This window comes from Pleurodeles waltl, chromosome 8, assembly GCF_031143425.1.
Source record: "Pleurodeles waltl isolate 20211129_DDA chromosome 8, aPleWal1.hap1.20221129, whole genome shotgun sequence".
In the NCBI taxonomy this organism is placed as follows: Eukaryota; Metazoa; Chordata; class Amphibia; order Caudata; family Salamandridae; genus Pleurodeles; species Pleurodeles waltl.
In genome coordinates, this window is record NC_090447.1 from 1,433,355,991 (window position 1) to 1,433,370,615 (window position 14,625).

At 45.6% G+C, this 14,625-nt stretch overlaps 1 protein-coding gene across 1 annotated transcript in view; it reads left to right on the forward strand.

Annotated features, from left to right (window-relative positions):
- The window catches only part of GET1 (guided entry of tail-anchored proteins factor 1), a 281,019-nt gene that overhangs the window by 182,579 nt on the left and 83,815 nt on the right, over positions 1 to 14,625 (forward strand). The window contains exon 4 of the mRNA XM_069202576.1: positions 1,647 to 1,761. Coding sequence (XP_069058677.1) covers positions 1,647 to 1,761 — 115 coding nt within the window. The remainder of the gene's footprint in view (positions 1 to 1,646; positions 1,762 to 14,625) is intronic.

Consider the following 14,625-nt stretch of genomic DNA (forward strand, 5'->3'; position numbering starts at 1 on the left):
GTTGTAAATGCTGTGCTCAAAATAATTGGGGGGCAAGTTTCATGGAAACCTGTGAACTCGGGTCCCTTGAGTGGAGTAACATGAAAACAGCTAAGCCCAAAAGGAAAACAGTCCCCAGCCCGACTAAGAGTTTAGCACTGTAAAGAAGGCCCTCTCAGATTATAACCTCATTGCAAGTAGTGTTTGGTTGATGTTGCCGGCTCCCCAGCAGCAGCAGAATGACAGCATGTCCTATCCACCTCAAATACTGTCACGTACAGCCAAGAGCAGAAGTTTACAAGCCGGGGCATCCTGCAGCACGCTACCGTAAAATAGAGGGAAGTGAATTACTATCCAGCGGCGGCTCCTCCGCAATGGTGGAGGAGCGTTGTCCCGCTGGCTCAGAGCCAACTGCAGAAAAATAAAACAATATTTCACCATCATTTTATTTTTTCTGCTGATGGCTGAGCCAGCCTGTGCAGGGAGGGGCCGGGCCATGGGAGGGTGAGAGGGGAGGACAGGGTAATGGAGTGTGCCCTTAACTACGCATGTCTGTTTGGACAGCCGTTCTAGGCTGGCCAAACAGACATGCACAGTTATGTTTCTCCAACCCAGTGGATTTGACAGCTGGGTTGGAGAAACAGCACACCCTCCCTGTGCCTGAGCGAGTGGCAAACCGGCCCGCTCAGCCCTATCACCATGCTGCTCTCATGCTAGGTAATAGCATGAGAGCAGCACAGGGAGTCTTTGATGCTGGGACCAGGAAGCAGAAGAGCGCAAGGCATCACTAGGTAAGTTTTTTTATTAACCACCCCGCACCATTCTCTTGTGCACCCCCCGCACCTCCTCTATCCGCTCCACCATTTTTAATTTATGTCGGCCGCTACTGTTACTATCAGTCACGTTTTTACCAAGTATCACGTCCACCAAACTCCAATTAAGGTCCCTCGATCTAAAACATAAGTTAATATGGGACAAGTCCCCCAGTCTTCCTGCCCATGCCCTGGAGACAACCTGGATCAAATTAGGCAGCAGCATGTCTGTTTAATGCTTTCAGTAGTGGTCAACTTAGCTGGAATCTATACTAACCTACCGCCGACGAAACACTTTAAAAAGCTTCCCTCGCAACAGCAGCTTTCAAATCTACCATGAACCGTGTGTAAGCACTAATGTGAAACATGCCTGTCCGAGAGACGCCCACGCCCCCTAGTGCCTCCTAATTCACAATCCTCTGTGTACAAATGATGTTTGCATGCCCTCCTAGTGTAAACATTTCTATGATTAAACTTCTCATTGTGTTGTCCTACAGCTAGAACTGAAAGCTGCAATTAAATATTTACATGCTGGAGAACTGGTGTTACGGGTAGGTAACGTTTCTTTGGAGCATTCTGGAATTGCCTTTTTTGGCTGTGGTTGTGAGAACTGCTGTAGCTGAAGTTGCTCTTGGTGCTTTGGGAGTACAGCCATCTGATGTTGCAGTAGTGGCCGTGTCTATTTCCCAACATTTGATTCACTTGTATGAGACTCACTAAATTGAAGAAAGGATAAAGAAAATCTGAGCAATGTTGAGTCAGTCTTCTTACTGTGGTATCACTAGAAACATTTCCACCTAAATCTTAATATTGTTTGTCAGATGAACTTACTTAGACTTATTGTGTTTACTGCAGGCTGCATTGATGGTTTCCCTCATCTGGAAATATTATTCGGAGCCAGTGACTGTGTTGCCAAGCAGATGGATAGCACCGCTGGAGCGCTTAGTGGCTTTTCCTACGGGAGTAGCAGGTACAAACGAAGATTTGTCTCCAGTATTAGACACTGTTAACACTTGAACAGCACATGCTTTTTCATTTCCATATGACTGTAAGGTTTTTGGTTTTCTCCAGCAAAATGTATAGCACTCCAGGGCCTCGTTTGGGGTAGTATATAATGCAACTACTGTACAATACAACACAATAACCAACACCGGCGGTCACGTTCAAATTCTGAAGAAACGCGCAGAAGGTATGTGTAAATACCCTGTGCAGCTTGGCTTCATGGTAGCATTGGGCCACACGTTCATAGTTTGCTTAATGAAGTGGTGATCAATACACGTCTTAACTATCACTGGAGTGCCTCAGATAAATTCATACAAATGTGTTAGATTGGAGAGATTACGTAAAAAGGGATTTATAGTAGGATTTAAAATACGCAAGGTTAAATGAGTATGAAACTTATATGAGACAGTAGTCCTCGGGGTTTTAGCTCTTGTGTGAAAAAAGCCTTGATGTCCCTAGATTGGAGGTTTCTTGACTATACTAAGAATTATGGCCTTCCCTTTTTGTATGAATTGGTCTTAAACCATAAAGGAGTCTGCCTGGAGCACAGTGAAAAGGGTTATTCTTGCCAATGCATTTTTAAATTATACAAGCAAAGCTCTGGCTGGCTAGACGATTGACAGGCCCAGAGCTGATTGGCTGGAGATTCACAGAATCACTTACATTTTCAGAGTGCATTTATGTTATTATTAGTTCTGGAAACAAGACTCCTGCTTGGTAGTGGGAGACAGTGCGCACAACGTCCAGCCAGAAGTAGGCCCCAGTAAGTCACTTACTCTTTCCTTGGTGAACAAAAGATGCTTGCTAGTCTATTCTTTTAGGAAAGTGAGGTTTTCCTATACTGGCAAATATGATACTTATCGTTGTACCCAAAGAGGCGGCACTGATGTCCTGACCCGGCAGCAAAACAACACAACATCCGGCTCTGCCATCGCATCATAACAGCCGCCACCACCCCAAGTGGTTGTCTAGGGCACAGGTTTCAGTAGTGCAGCAGGTGCAATGGCACTTGTGCTCCTGGGTGTTAAGGCCCCAGCGCTCCCAAAGACTGACGGTCTTGTACTATCAACCAGTAGATGGGCATCAGTTTCCCTTGCTTTCACCAGGGCCCATGGCACCCTTTCTTTTGGTCGGACTGGCCTATAGAGTGTTCTATATACCAACGAGAGAGCAAAAGGTTCAATTATTAACACGTTCTCATTGGTATCAACAATAAACTGCACAATGAATGCGATAATGTAATGGATCAACTAGGTTGTTGTGAAGAAAAAGCCATAAGAGAAACAGCACTTATTTTATTGGATGAAGAAGCCTCAACCACACTTTTATGGCGTGCTTCATTCATCATTGGCTATAAAATGTAATCTGAGAGAACAATGCACTCCCTTGTATGATGTGCGTTTAACCAGTATGCAATCTTCTAACTTGCTTGTGTGCATGAGGGTGTCGCCTCCTGATCACAGGTGTGGACACAAGATATTTGCTGCACTCCTACTGCACCGAGCAATGTCCCCTCTGTGCACTACTCTGAGTCTCAAGGCTGAGACTTCTCAGTGTCTGTTGGTGCTTTCAAAACAGTACTCAGCTTAAATCTGGGCTGGTGAATTACCACACTTCTTCGGTAATCACGTATAATACATATATTTATTGGATGTTCATTTCATGATCACATATCCTCATATCGCAGTTGAATTATTTATTCCCTGCAACATTCAGCCGTTCTGATTCATTCCGATGCATTTCGGGCCGAAGCCTTCCTCCAGGGGACATTATCCTGCAAACGAATATGCAATACACCTTAGAAAAATGGGGTCCAATGAACAGAACCACAAAATTATAATACCTCTATGCGGTGTAGAACCCTTCCGGGGGAATCGAAGTGAAAAAAAAAAGTGAAAACTAATTTTACTAGCATGCACTGTGCTTCTGACGTGTCACGTGAACTGTGTGCAGATGACGTCTGTTTATGTAATTGCCCCACTGCTTTGCTGTTCTCTGGTGCAGACCGTGAGGAAATTATTGTGAGAAATCAATGCGGCTGAGTTTTTTTAAATAATAATAATAATGCCGCTTCCTTAAACTTATCAGAAATACACGGGTTACGTCAAAATCCAAGCATGCATTTACGCGTGCGTAGAAATATTTAAAAAATCCCTACCCTGCTTTGCTTGCCAACGAGGTTTGGATATGTTTTTGCCCCACTAGTGTTAAATGATGTTCTCTAGTGCAACCCGTGAGGAAATGATCGTGAGCAGTTAATACAGTTAGGTTTGTTTCTAAAGTGATCGCGCCACATCCTTGGACTTACTTGAGTTACGTCAAGATCTAGGCGTGCATTGAAAGCCTGCATTCAGCTTGGAAAGGCTGAAAATATTCATACACCCACCGCTTTCCTTTGTGGATCATGTCCCGACCGGCGTGTCCTCTCAATGCCATAGTACTAACCATTTAAAAAAGAAAACTCGGTTGTTGAAGTAATAGTTCTTACATTTACAATCAAATGTTTGAGTTAACACTAACTTAGAGTTAGTCAGGCCACCCGATTTCGGGGTAAGAGGACACCCTTGTATAGAAGCATGCTTCAAAAAGTGTGCCCCACGTTGAGCATCTTGGAAATCCCATTCCTGTTACATGCTAGGCAGCCCTCCACATTCTGCTAAAAAAAAATAGGACAACTCTGAAAATATATTTTTCCTGCAACACATCAATAAGAGGTTATATTAGGTCCCACTTAAAATACCGAGAATAAAAATGACTAGCACTGAAAAATACTGGAAAGGGATTGCACTGAAAGCAAGTAAAATGCATGTATTAGTTAACTGTCATATTACCTAGACGGAAGGATTTCCTCATTTTAAAAAAACCTAGGGGCAGATGTAGCAAGCAGTTTTGCCCATTCTGTGTCAATGGGAAAATGTGTTCGTACATATGACCCCTAGTTACTACTCTTAATTTTGTGTCTCTTGAAGATCTGTGAATTTTTTTCATTTAAATTAAGTTTGTTTACAGTTTATACGAACATCCTAAACATACTGTACAAATCATCAGTTTTGCCATAGATAAACAACTCAACATTTACAAATGTATCAAGTGCCTTAATATCGATGAAATAACAAACATTTCTGAAAGCAATCATTTCACCATTATCACATAATTCATCCAAACACCCGGGAAATTCAGCAATGGTGCAGGTGGCTATATTTAAAAATAGCATTGCTAACAACAAGCACATGCTTCAAGATCTCAGGTTCTTGCTTTCATTCTACAGCATGTGAACCTAATCCGGGTGCCAAACTATTTCCTCACAATCTCATAGTATCAGGGGGCGATTCTCAAAGGTAACTTACTCGTATAAGTTCACTTTTACACTTTTGAGTAACTGTACTAATTTGAATTGTTCACAAACTTCGAATGTAAAGTTACTAAACAGTGTCGATGTATACGTCTCCACAGCCCGAAAAGAGAGTGGAGCTACATTTGCAAGTGTAGAGTAACTACTGCCAAAAATGAAAAGTAGTATGTCCAACATGGTCAACCTCTGATACTGCAACACCCTTCCAAAGAAAATAATGGAGACAGGGACTTAAACTAAAACCTAGGTCCTTTTCGGGCAGTAATAACAATAGAAGTGCAGTTTGTGAGTAAGAGTGAGCTTACTCTTTTGTGGGTGGGTGCATGTCCCTCTCTAGCCCTCCCTTAACCTCTATCTACTCCACCCTAAATCCTTCCCCTTTAGTTGTAAAAGTTCCCCATTTTCCAGCCTCTTTCACTATCCCTTCAACACCTACTACTAAAATGTACACTTAAGTTGCAGATACACAACAGTCGGGTGCAAATCTCTGCACAGCAAAAGATAGGACAGGCTCAAATGTAGACTTCTGCAGGTAGTTTGTGAATAACATTTTGTAATACGTTTGCACTACTATTGTATTAAAAATGTACAAATCGTAGGCCAATCAGTGAGTGTATATCAGAAAATTTATTAGGAACCAAAATTATTAATTAATAGAAAATTACTGGATTAATACAGATCCTTGATTAGTAAAAAAAAACCTGTTTTTAAGAAACTGATAGAACAAGTATAGCCAATCTGGGATGAACAAGTCAAAAGTGAGTATGCTTTAACGTGCCAATTCTTAGCAGGGGCAAGATCTCTGCATTTAATACTATCAAGTGATATATTTAGGCTCACATACTCTGTTGTATACGTGACAGCTGTACCTATTTGAGCTTAAAAGGGGCAACGTATTTTTCTCACATCATTTTATTGTTTTTAATTGAGACAGTACACAGGAAATAATGAACCTCTTCAATCTCAAATTCAGATACAAATTCCTATCGTTACTATCAGACTTAGGGCCAGATGTATTAAGACTTTTTGCATTTGCACACAGTGCGAATGCCCGTTTGCGAATGCAAAAATGCCTTTCAGTATTTATGAAAGGCATTCGCAATGCAAATTTAAGGAATTGCTAAAATAGCGATAGCTTAAATTTGCGAGCCTGTTTAGAGAATCGCAAATTGCGATTCTCTAAATAAGAAATCACAAATAAGGAATCCTTATTTGGGATTTCTAAACCACATGTAACAAGCTTTTCCTTAATGCGAATTGGGCACTAAGGAATCGCTATTACCAACAAGTTGAACTTGGTAGTAACCAGGTTCAAATTTAAAAAATGCATTAAAAATGCATTTTTAAAATTGACATGTAACGCACACATGCCCCTTTGGCATGTGTGCGCCTTACATGTTCTGAAATATATTTTTGGGGTGCAGCAGAGGGGGCTTTAGGTCCCCAGCACCCTGGGGTTTTGAATTTCCTAAATTGCGAATTCCAGTTAGGAATTCGCAATTTGGGAAATGCTAAAAGATTTGCAAATATGAGCCTATAGGCCCATAGGTGCGAATGGGGTCTGTATCGCAATTTGCGATTTGGTAATAGCATTTGCGATTTTTAATAATAATAATACATTGCATAATAATATGATACATTGCATTTTGCGAATCAGAAATAGCGATTTCTTAAAAATCGCTATATCCGAATCGCAGATGCCTTTTTTGTTACATCTGGCTCTTAATATCTGAACAGCATAAAACGCACAATGTGTTATCAAAAGATACAGTCTTGACTGAGATCATGTTATTGTGTTTAGCATCACCACATTTACTTGTCCCTGACAAAAAAGAACTAAGGGCCTGATTTAGAGGTTAGCTTACAGGGTTCTCAGTCATAGATGTGGAGGTAAGTCGTCCTCCTTATTATAAGTGCATTATATCCCACAGCACTTGTAATAAGGCCGACTGGATATCTGTCACGTTTTTGACAGAGTAACCTGTCCACCACACAGTAAACCAGGCCATAATCTGATATATGCTGTACCCCTTTTATGTTCAGATTGTACTTGCGCTCCCTTACCCGTGGTAGTGTTCTTTTTCATCCTTTTTTGTGATTCTGTACTCAGTGGTTACCTCCTTAATTGTAAAACAGATTTACTTATTTGTAAAGAAAATCAAAAATACATGTTTAAAACTGAGCTAGTTTTTAGCTGAACTTTTCTTGACATCAGAAATCCTTAGAAACACACACAATATAGCAGTACAACAATAAAATGTATTTGAAGAATCCACAGGCAAAGTAAATTCATAGCATATGCAGGTGGTGGGGACACACATTTTGTGTTCTAACATGCTGGTGAAAGCACACCCCTGTACAGTGATTGAGAACTAAGCATGTCGATTGCAAAGTCCTAGCATGAGCCCGAGAGACTAGCAGCACAGTGAGAGTCTTACTGTATGAGGTGGGGTGAAAGCAGCTGTAGGAAGAGAGGATGAATCTTGTTTATCAATCTGCTACTGGATTTTTGTTGGTCACTGTTCGCCTGGTCAAGTCTCTAGGCTCTAACCATGAGGTTCTAACAATGCTGCTAGTATCTGTGCAGATTCTGAAGTTTTCTGTGCCTTGTGGACCCAAACTGCACCTCTCAGAAGATGGTTTCTGAAACAAGGGGAACTGAAGGATATAAGAGGGTCCTGGGGTCATAACATATTTCAGAGAACAAGGGTCCATCATTACAAATCACAATATTACCATAGAAATTAATTGAAATCTATGTAGTGATGTAAAATTTATTGAATACAAAATTATAAAAAAAAATTAAAAAAACAGGTGAGAAACAGACATATAAGAGGCACACAGAAAAATAAGGAATTGTGTCTTCTCAGCATAGCTTGTCATACATACATACAGAAATAAAGAAAATCATATATAAGTAAGTGCAAATGCGCAGTCATAAACCTCAGGCCTACTCGGCTGACGTAACCAAATACAAAATTCCTATGCCAAATGAACGAGTTACTTACCTTCGGTAACGACTTTTCTGGTGGATACATTAGCTACCTGTGGATTCCTCACCTCATGAATACTCCCATGGCGCCAGCATTCTACGGAAATCTTCTTACTAGTCTCTGCACGTCGACGAGGACGTCACTGTCTCGCACACGACGCCGTCTGACGTCATACAGGCAATAAGAGGTCCTCGACGACGTGCGGACGTCAGTACCAATCATTTTTTACGTGCATGAGAACAACCAGGCAATGCAATGAAAGAACAAAGCAACATCCATTATATTGTAAAAATACACCACATTGTATGAATAACTGTAAATCTTTTTTATGTACATATATATATATATATATATATATATAAAACTCTTTCTTTTAAAAATATATACACACACCAAGTATATACATAAAGATATATACACATATACCCATATATATATATAAATATATTATATATATACATCTATTGCACCCTCAAAGATCAAGAGGAGCGCACTCAAGGATTACTTGGCAAGACCATAAAGGCAACGGGGAGGCGGGTGGGACCGTGAGGAATCCACAGGTAGCTAATGTATCCACCAGAAAAGTCGTTACCGAAGGTAAGTAACTCGTTCTTCTGATGGATACAACTACCTGTGGATTCCTCACCTCATGAATAGAGTCCCAAAGCAGTACCACGCCCGGCGGTGGGTGCCTAAATGGTCAAACCAAGAAATCCTGCAGCACTGACCGTGCAAAATGGCCGTCCCTTCTAACCTCAGAATCTAAACAGTAATGTTTTGCAAAAGTGTGAAGGGACGACCAAGTTGCGGCCTTGCAGATGTCGACCACAGGAACACCTCTGGCTAAGGCCGAAGTGGCCGACTTAGCTCTGGTGGAATGAGCTCTAATGCCCTCAGGAGGATCCTTCTTTGCCAAAGAGTAACATATTTTAATGCAAAGAACAACCCACCTGGATAGTGTTCTCTTGTGGACTGCCTTTCCTCTCCTCTTGCCCACGTATCCAATAAACAGCTGATCCTCCAGCCTGAAATCCTTTGTTCTATCGATAAAGAAGCTCAACGCTCTCTTTGGATCCAGACGGTGCAGTCTTTCTTCCTCTTTGGAAGGATGAGGCGGAGGATAGAACGTGGACAAAGTAATTGCCTGAGCCAAATGGAAGGGTGAAACAACCTTCGGGAGGAAAGCAGCCTTGGTCCTCAACACCACCTTATCCCCATAAAAAGTTGTATAAGGGGGTTTTACTGATAAGGCCTGCAACTCACTCACTCTCCTTGCTGATGTTATAGCTATCAGGAAGACTGTTTTTAAAAACAAATACCTCAAGGGGCAAGAATGCATAGGTTCAAAAGGGGACCCCATAAGGAAAGTCAGGACTAAGGACAAATCCCATTGCGGCATAACGAATGGCTTTGGAGGATATTGATTTAGAAGACCTTTCAAGAATCTGATAACAATAGGGGATTTAAATAAAGATGGTTGGTCTGGAAGACATATGAAGGCTGACAAGGCCGATAAATAACCTTTAATGGTAGCCACTGCACAACCTTTCTGCGCCAGAGATAGAGCAAAAGACAAAACGTCCGATAGATGAGCTTGTAAAGGATCAATCTGCCTCTCTCCACACCACGCAACAAATTTAGACCACCTATTAGCGTAGATAGATTTAGTGGAGTGTCGCCTGGCCGCTAATATAACATCCACTACCTCAGGCGGGAGAGAGAAGGAACTCAGGTTGCCCCGTTCAATCTCCAGGCATGTAGGTGCAGACTCTGGAGGTTGGGGTGTAGAACCTGCCCCTGCGACTGCGAGAGGATGTCTGCCCTGAAAGGGAGACGGAGCGGCGGGCACGTTGAGAGTTGGAGAAGGTCGGAGTACCACACCCTCCTTGGCCAATCCGGAGCTATTACGATTACTAGAGCCCGGTCTTGGCGAATCTTCCTCAATACTCGAGGAATCAAGGGTATGGGAGGAAATGCGTAAAGCAACTGGCCGCACCAGGTCATTTGAAACGCGTCCCCCAATGCTTCCTGCATCGGATACTGAAGGCTGCAGAACAACGGACAATGCGCGTTCTCTCGAGTGGCGAACAGATCTACCCGAGGAAACCCCCACTTCTGGAAGATTAAACGGACTTGATCTGGATGGAGACGCCACTCGTGGTCTGCCGAGAAGTGGCGACTGAGACTGTCCGCACGCACGTTCAAGACTCCGGCCAGATGGTTTGCTATCAAGCAAATCCGATGGTCCTTTGCCCAGGACCATAGTCGAAGAGCTTCTCTGCAGAGAAGGTACGACCCCACTCCTCCCTGCTTGTTTATGTACCACATCGTGGTAGTATTGTCCGTTAGGACCTGTACCGACTGACCACGAAGGGAAGGGAGGAAGGCCTTGAGAGCCAGACGTACAGCCCGTAACTCTAACAGATTGATGTGAAAAATCTGTTCCTCTGGAGACCAAAGACCTTTGATCTCCAGATCCCCCAGATGAGCTCCCCACCCTAGAGTGGAAGCATCCGTTATGACTGTGGCCACTGGTGGCGACTGCTGGAACGGCTTTCCTTGTGAAAGATTGTTGCTTGCAATCCACCACTTCAAATCCACAGCAGCATCTCTGGAGATCTTGACAGTACCCTCTAGATCCCCTCTGTGTTGAGACCACTGCCTTCGGAGGCACCACTGAAGAGCCCTCATGTGCCAGCGAGCATGCGTGACCAACAGAATGCAGGAGGCAAAAAGACCGAGCAGACGAAGGACCTTGAGGACTGGAACTACCGCTCCATTTCGAAACATTGGAACCAAATCCTGAATATCTTGAATCCGCTGAGGCGGAGGAAAGGCCCGACCCAATGTTGTATCCAGTACTGCCCCTATGAACAGGAGGCGCTGAGAGGGCTCCAGGTGAGATTTGGGCTCGTTCACCGAAAAGCCCAGGTCGAACAACAACTGGGTTGTTGACTGCAGATGACGCAACACAAGCTCCGGGGACTTGGCTTTGATCAACCAATCGTCCAAGTAAGGGAATACTGCTATCCCCTTCCTTCTGAGCTCTGCCGCAACCACCGACATCACCTTCGTGAAGACTCGAGGTGCTGAAGTAAGACCAAACGGAAGGACCGCAAACTGGTAGTGTTGCGATCCCACCACAAACCGGAGATACTTCCTGTGTGACTTGAGTATCGGGATATGAAAGTAAGCATCCTGCAAGTCGACAGACACCATCCAGTCTTCCATGTTCAACGCCAAAAGCACCTGTGCTAGGGTCAGCATCTTGAACTTTTCCTGCTTGAGGAACCAATTCAAGATCCTCAGGTCCAGAATTGGTCTCAAACGACCATCCTTCTTGGGAATCAGGAAATACCTTGAGTAAACTCCTTGACCCCTTTCCTGCTCCGGGACCAACTCCACCGCGCCCTTTAAAAGGAGGACTTCTACCTCCTGTTCCAGCAACAGGAGGTGTTCTTGTGAACAATACGAAGGGCGGGGCGGGATGAGGGGTGGAAACTCCCGAAAGGGAAGGGTGTAGCCTTTTCCCACAACACTGAGAACCCAAGTGTCCGACGTAACAGTCTCCCATTTGGTGAGAAAATGCTGTAATCTTCCCCCTACAGGAGAGGAGTGAGTGGGAAATGGTGGAAGCCTAAGGCTGCTTCCCCTGCTGCACCCCGCCAGAGGATGAGGAAGAGGCAGAGTGCTGCTGAGAGGCTCCCCTGGTGCGGACCCTACCCCTCCCCCTAAAAGATCTATAGGGATGGGAAGAGGCAGGTTGCTGATATCTTCCCCGAAAGGAAGAGGAGGAAGAGCCACGCCCAAATCCACGAAACCTCCTGAAGAATCTGGAAGAGGCCGTGGAAGAAGGAGCTTGGAGTCCCAACGACTTAGCCGTGGCCCTGCTCTCCTTAAAACGTTCCAAGGCCGAATCAGCCTTAGCCCCAAACAGTTTGTCCCCATCAAACGGGAGATCCAACAATGTGGACTGTACATCTGCCGAAAAGCCCGAGTTACGTAGCCAGGCCTGTCTCCTTTCCACCACAGTTGTGCCCATTGCTCTGGCTACCGAGTCGGTGGTATCCAGTCCCGTCTGGATAATTTGGGTCGCAGCAGCCTGGGCATCAGAGACAAGATCCAAAAGACCCTGGGGAAGCTCTGTAAACGAAGAGGAGATGTCATCCATCAGAGCATGAATATACCTCCCCAGGATACAGGTCGCATTAGTGGCTTTTAACGCCAGACTGCAGGACGAAAAAATCTTCTTCGACTGCGCCTCTAGCTTTTTTGAGTCTCTGTCCCCAGGCACCGTCGGGAAAGAACCAGGCGCTGATTTGGACGAACAGGAGGCCTGCACAACCAAGCTCTCCGGCGTAGGGTGCCTAGATAGGAAACCAGGATCAGTTGGAGCCGTCCGATACCTCCTGGCCACGGCTCTGTGAACTGCTGGGGAAGATGCCGGCTTCTTCCACACCTCTAAAACCTGGATCCAGCAGAGCGTCATTAAAAGGTAATAGAGGCTCCGCCGCGGCTGAGGCCGGATACAACACCTCTGTCAAAAGGTTTTGTTTCGCCTCCACCACCGGCAAAGGCAGGTCCAAAAAACTAGCTGCCTTCCGTACCACTGTATGAAAGGAAGCAGCTTCCTCGGTATATTCCCCCGGGGACGAAAGGTCCCACTCAGGGGAAGTGTCCAGCCCACTGGCCGACTCCAGTCCACGCAGCCCATCACCCGAGTCCTCTAGCTCTCCTTCCTCTAGGGCTCGTTGGTACTCCTGCTCCTCTAGTACCCGGAGAGCACGCCTCCTTGAATGCAGTCGTTGCTCAATCCGCGGAGTCGACAACACCTCCGCCGAAGTCGGAGATCGGCGCCGATCTTCCGAAGCCACCGACGCCGCATCCGGCGCCACAGGTAACTTCGGCGCCGACTGAAGAGCAGATGAAACGGATGGACCCACCGGAGTCACAGGCCGAAATCTCGACGTCGACGGGATGGAAATCCCTGGGGCCAATCCCTCCGAAGCCATCGGAGCGGCCACCGGCGCCGACACTGGCGCCGAGCCCACGTTCCCAAACGGGAGAAAGGGCATAAAGGGTGCCGGCCGAAGAGGCGCAGGATCACCCAAAGAAAAGGCCAAAGGCCCAGCCGGAGCACCCCCTGGAGCCATCTGTTGGAAGATGGCATACATCGCATTCAAGAATGCGGAACTATCGGCTCCAGGGGTGGGAAAAGCCGGATACTGGGGTGCCTGACTCGGAGGCGACCCCGACGCCGGCCTCGGCGTCTGCGCCGGAGAAAACACCTGAGGCTCCAATACCTCAATCACCGACGCCTGTCCAGGCGAAGTTGGAGACGTCGGAGAGAGCAACGGCGTCGAAGGATGCGGCGTCACCGTGGGGCTGACCTCCCATGTCCTCCGGCGCCGATCCGGAGACCTGGAACGAGCCTCCCTTGAATGACGCCGAGATTCTCTACGGCGCCGGGAGTCTCGATGACGCCGATGTCTTGGAGAAGACTTTTTCTTGTGATGCTTCTCCTTTGACTTGGCCATAAACAGCTTCGCCTCTCGTTCTTTAATGGCCTTCGGATTCATGTGCTGACACGAATCACAAGTCGAGACGTCGTGGTCGGAGCTCAAACACCAAAGGCAATCGGAATGAGGATCCGTCACCGACATCTTGCCTCCACACTCACGACAAGGCTTAAATCCAGACTTTCTCTGCGACATTATTTCCACAGAGAAAGAGTACGCAGCAAGATATACACTGTAACCGCAAGAGTAACAGTTGCTCCCTCGAAGATAACCGTTTCGAATGCACGGAAAAAAGGGAACTGACGTCCGCACGTCGTCGAGGACCTCTTATTGCCTGTATGACGTCAGACGGCGTCGCGTGCGAGACAGTGACGTCCTCGTCGACGTGCAGAGACTAGTAAGAAGATTTCCGTAGAATGCTGGCGCCATGGGAGTATTCATGAGGTGAGGAATCCACAGGTAGTTGTATCCATCAGAAAGTGCTGGTACCAGTACTCATACACAAAATTAAGTCTCAGTTACAGCATGAGTTATAGTACCACTGTCGACGTTTCGATCCCCTAAGCAATGAGCATGGGATCACCATCAGGACTCGGATATTATGCCTGAGAAATGAGAGTACATAAACCGCTAATCACGGGACAGCATGATCCATAAAATTGCAGTGCTGCCAAATGGGGCCTGGAGCGGATTCCAGCGTAATGTAAGCAACACATAGAGGTGTTCCTAATTAGCGCACGTAGGGGCATCTCATCTACAATCAGGATTCCCCACTGTCGAATAGTGAGGGAGCCCGGAACCCAGAAATCCAGAGCAGTGCTAGCAATATGCTGACACGTCCATAATGGAAGAGAATGCGTTACCTATTTTTATTTGAATACCCCAAACGTCACCAAAAACGTGTATGGCGAACACCAACTCCGTACCCCCAAAAAACACGGAAAGAACAGAAGAGCCCCAAGAAGGCT